Source organism: Mytilus trossulus, chromosome 11 (assembly GCF_036588685.1).
Source record: "Mytilus trossulus isolate FHL-02 chromosome 11, PNRI_Mtr1.1.1.hap1, whole genome shotgun sequence".
Taxonomy (NCBI): domain Eukaryota; kingdom Metazoa; phylum Mollusca; class Bivalvia; order Mytilida; family Mytilidae; genus Mytilus; species Mytilus trossulus.
The window spans coordinates 37,948,103-37,953,643 of record NC_086383.1 but is presented as its reverse complement, the minus strand read 5'-3'; the positions used below and the strand labels follow the sequence as shown (position 1 = coordinate 37,953,643).

General features: G+C 32.3%; 1 protein-coding gene across 1 annotated transcript; it reads right to left on the bottom strand.

Moving 5' to 3' along the window:
- Window positions 1-2,940: 2,940 nt before the first annotated feature.
- LOC134690028 (FMRFamide receptor-like) lies at window positions 2,941-4,308 on the bottom strand. The gene has a single exon (XM_063549999.1). It carries the CDS (start codon window positions 4,306-4,308, stop codon window positions 2,941-2,943), a length of 1,368 nt encoding a protein of 455 aa, XP_063406069.1.
- Window positions 4,309-5,541: the final 1,233 nt, after the last annotated feature.

Here is a 5,541-nt window from a genome sequence, read left to right as displayed (position 1 = left end):
AGGTGATACTTTAAGATGGTACATAACAGGGAGAGAACTCTGTCGAATCAGCTAAACGTTTTAATTAAGTTGTGTTGTTAAGGTAATATAAAGCTTTTTAATGATCAACATGAGTGTTTGTCAAACTGCCATTTAACCAGTGTAATTTTTCTGATAAAATAGTTTGCTAATTTTTATTGCAATTTTTATATTTTTATATTTTTTTCAAAGGGTCAAAGTTAATACTTTGTAAAAATTGAAGGAAAATTAAACGAGTCAATATAAATTTAGTTCAGGTGTTGGGTACGAGCTAAGGACATTTAATTCTTATACTTTGAGTGTTTTAACAAATAGTGCACATACCATGTCCTTATGTATACACGGTTTAATGCGAAATTTAACTCTAACAAGTATGTGTTGACAAGTGACCATAAACACGTCCATTTTCCTCCTTTATAGAACATAGTATATAGTAAAGTGCACATTGGAAGTACGTCAAACAGTACTAAATAAAATCCTATGACGATAGTTCACATGTCAATCTAATTAAATGAATTGATCTTGTCTGAATAAGAAATTAAATAAATAAAAGGAAAACCTTTAATCTTGCTTCGATATATAGAATACGCCACGAGTTGATTATGTATTGTTTTAGTATTCTTCCGCCTACAGCCGGATTGGTTTCGAATTTTAAAACGTCAATTATTATGTAGGAATTATTTATGAGGACTACATATACTGTAAAACAACTTATTTTCGCGTATACTAAAGCCCCTTCTATCCCAATTCACGGTGATTAAATTATACGATTTGTGAATTTATTCGATGTAGTGATTTAAGGAATGATTCAAGTTTTAAGTTTTCGCAACAAGTTATATACGGTTTATTTTTGTCTTGGCTCGCGAACATTTAGTGGTTGATAGTGATAAAAAGAAAATGAGCTGTTGGAAGTTGAAAAACACGGATACAAAATGTGTGTACATTTGCCTTGATTAATACCTTAATAGGTGACAAGTATTATTTAAGAAATAATTCTTTCATGCCATGCTCTATGCTCATTTTAACATGCGTAGGCATTATATTTGTTAATATCTTAATACCGAGCGTTAGCGAGGTATTAAATGTTTACAAATATAATGCCTACCCATGTTAAAATGAGCATAGAACGTTTAATCCCGCTGCAAATGTTTGCATCTGTCCTAAGTCAGGAATCTGATGTACAGTAGTTGTCGTTTGTTTAAGTAATATATACGTGTTTCTCGTTTCTCGTTTTGTTTATATAGATTAGACCGTTGGTTTTCCCGTTTGAATGGTTTTACACTAGTAATTTTGGGGCCCTTTATAGCTTGTTGTTCGGTGTGAGCCAAGGCTCCGTGTTGAAGGCCGTACTTTAACCTATAATGGTTTAATTTTTAAATTGTTATTTGGACGGAGAGTTGTCTCATTGGCACTCACACCACATCTTCCTATATCTATAGAGCATGGCATGATATAATTATTTCGATTCTAATAGGAATATTTTGAACTGTTGTACTTCGAAGCGGACCTAAGGTAGACACTCGAAATGTTGCCATTTTGATTTGATGAACAGAAACGTTATAGAAAAATCATCATTTTATCAATAAAAAAAGAACAAAAACATTTAAACTTACTTTTAGAATGTTTTTATTTAATTTCGTAGCGAGCAACACCAACAAAAATGTCCATTTTGATCTCTGGCGTTGTTCAAAATTCATCTGACGTTGCAATTTCAATTGTGACGTCAATCACGTGCAGCCCATGTTCTATTCGAATTAGAACATGGCTTTGTACCTAAAGCTAAAGAAGAACGTCATATTAGAATTCAGTATTATACCTGGTGAACTGTGTAAAAGCACATATAAAATAGGGACACTAAAACAAAACAAAAATACAACAACAGATCACATCACCACACATATTAAATAACTTTATATATCATGAAGTGAGAAGAGGGAACATGATTCGGAAGGAATATATAACAAGTTTGGCCAATACCAATACTAAGTCATTTAAGTTCGAAATGATAGAAGTAAATATAAAATAAGAAGATGTGGAATGATTGTCAATGCAACAACTGTCCACAACAGACCGAAATGACACAGACCTTAACAACTATAGATCACTGTACGGCCTACAACAACGAGCAAAACACATACAGCATAGTCAGCTCTTAAATGTCCCGATATAAAAATGCAAAACAATTCAAACGATAAAACTAACGGCCTTATTTATATAAAAATAAATAAAAGAAACATAAATATGTAATTTAAACGACAACCACTGAATTACAGGCTCCTGAATTGGGACAGGCACATACATAAATAGTGTGGTGAGGTAAGATATGTTAGCTGGATCCCCATAGTAAAGTATGTTCTGTTTTAAAATGTTGAATGAAGTTGCCAAAAAAATCTCATTTTTTTTTATTTTACGATGTGGTAAAACACAAATAAACATTTGCAAATGTACATGTTGTCAGTGATTGTCGTGTATTGATTTGGTTCGTAAGTGTGTATCGTTTTTCGTGTTCATATTATGTATTAGACCGTTGATTTTCCTGTGATAATCGTTTAACACAAGTCATTTCCATAACTTAAATTCTATAACTTCCTGTATTTTTTGGTTTTTTGTTTTAAAAAACAATTTCATGTGATATGCATGTTTTCAATCATAATTTTAATTATGATCAAAACATTTAATTGTGCTTTCAGTCAGCTGGTTTTCAAATAGCTGACACACATACCAAGTTTGCTTCTCACAATATTTGTATATTAAAAGTATACAAGTCTTTTTAAGAAAGAAGTCTTTGACAATTTCTGTAAAACAATTATTTCAGAATACTATTGTATAGTCATTGTACCGTAAATAACTTAGCAATACCAACTTTATTTTTATCTTTGAATATTAATTTATTGTTATTTTAAATAATGTAGGTCCTTATTATTAAACACTTGTCCCAGAACTTGTGTTTGCATCTCCATTTTTCATAAATATTCTTTCTTTTAACACAATTGAATCGGATGAATCGTTTAGATTGTCCCTACTGTGATACGGACTTCTATTTGATGAGCATGGTGAAGGAATGTCTGTAAATCGTTGCCGATAAATGTTGTTTGTTTTCAATGGGGAAAGTCCTTTATAACGAACAATGTGTTGAGCAGTTGTGTTTTTAGAAAAAGAAACACCGGTAAAATATGTAGCTTCTCTGTAATATTGACTTTCACTTTTCCTGCCTGGCATTATTCTATAAAGCATCCTAAAAAATACTCTTCGGAATTTTGTGCTCATAACTGAATATAATATAAAATTCATCGCTGCATTGCACTGAATCAATGTATTTGAAACGTTGCCAGCAATACGTAGATTATTAATCTCGTTTCCGTTTAGACTGACATCAGCTGCGTCTAAATACGTGTTATATATAATAAGAGTAGCTGACGGGAGTTGACAAATGATAAAAACAACAGCTACACCTATAAGCATTAATGTTGTTTTATGCTGTTCCCATTGTCGACGGTCACCGGATCTCGTGGCAATTGTATGGGTCATTACTTTCCGTATTTCATTTGCTTTACACACAGACCTTATTAAAATGGAGTTGAAGCTACACAGTGCTATCAAAGGTATGAAAGTAAACATAAAAGCAAGGAAATAATAATACCCGATACTATATGATTCCTGTTTAGCAAATTCTGTTGTATCAACTCGAACAATAGTCACGTTGTCATCTTTCTCGTAAACTAACTTCCATTCGAAAAATTCGGGAATCGTACACGCAAGCGCACATGCTGCCATCACAATAGCAATGATTTTTGCCCTTTTTGGTGTGCAAATAACTCGACCTCTCATTGGATGACAGACAGCAATATATCGTTCAATAGTAAACGTCACAGTTAATATAACTGAAGCATTTGACCACATGTCAGACAAGACACGTCCATATGGATACCAATGCTTGAAAATGTATTCATCTTTAATTGTTTCGTAATGATTGAAACTTAATGTGAAACTGGTGATCAAATATAAACTGTCAAAAACTGCTAAAAACGTCAGATAACAATTTGTCGATGATTTCATAGACGGATTTGTCAATACTGCAATGCTTACAAGATTACCAGATAATCCAGTAAATACAATAATAGGTACCAGAATCTTTTGAACCACAAAACGAGTTAACATCAAAGTGTGTGCATTTGTAATTACCATATCAGCGACTGATTCTGGACTGAAAGTAATATTTAACGTATTTGTCATCCCAATGTATTTGACGACAATAGCAACTGGTTGTTTAACGTCAGACAGGTTCTCCATTCCTATTCAACGAGATCGAAAGCCTACAAATAGAAAAATAATAAGAATAAATAAAAATGCTCGTTTCATGGTTTTGAAAATTTGAAAGGCTGAATATTTCATGCTCTCAGCCGTAAATGATTTATGTTCGTTCTCCTATACCTGAAATGCTTTTCTTGGTAATAAGTGACTTATTGGTACAGTTTAAAATCTGCAATTCTTTATTACTATACAAAATCCTCATGTAAATATATCCTTATCGAGATAAGTATATTACATAATTTGTCTTGGTATATGCTTTTAAAATGTAAATCATCAAACATACCAGAGAAATTAGGCTTCCGATGCAAGTTTTAAAGGCGAAATATGCTGTTCAGTAATGCTTAAGTGAAGGCTTGCAATACCATGTTAAAAGGTGTAATAGTAATTAATGAACACTTCAAATTAAACAATACGTCTCATTTCATCAACTTTGGTCCTTTTTTATTCAGCATTGGAAACGAAAAACCCAATTTGATGCATTACAATGACATAGAATAAAACATCACAGTGCTACTGAAATTAAACATGTATGTCGTCTTCTTTAATGATACTATGCTATGTTTGTATGGTGATGCAAAACTACTATATACATATGATTACATGTACTATGTAAAGCTTTTTCAGAATGTATCCAAACATACACAAATTAAGATAACAAAAATACCAAACTCCGTGAAAAGTCCGTCACCAAACAGAAGATCACACATCAAACGAATAAAAAACAAGTGTCAACAGGAGATTTTATTCCTTCTTCTGTTTTGTCTTTCCTACAGTTATTTGCAAAACTAATTAAAATGATCAGACACACGATTTCTGGAACAATAGATACATGTATAATGAGATGTGGTGTTTCCTGTTCTAGAAATAAACTCATCATGAAGCATTACAAATAGTATACAAGTTACTATTTTTTCCAATTAGTTTCTCTAGTTTTAACAAACGAACCATTCTTTATGTTTTATTTGTAATACAAAAAAACTAACGACAACTATAGTTTATGTGAAACTATACTACGGACGAGTTTGTTGACCTTAAGGAATTATCGTTTCACAGATGATATCGGATATGTTATGCATGTCGTAACTTCATTCCACTTCCGTTTTCACCACGAATGTAACCTTCTGAATCATACTGTTTACCGGTTTGTCATAACACGAGCAACACACTGGGTACCACACATAGAAAATTAAAAGTGTCCTGTACCAAGTCAGG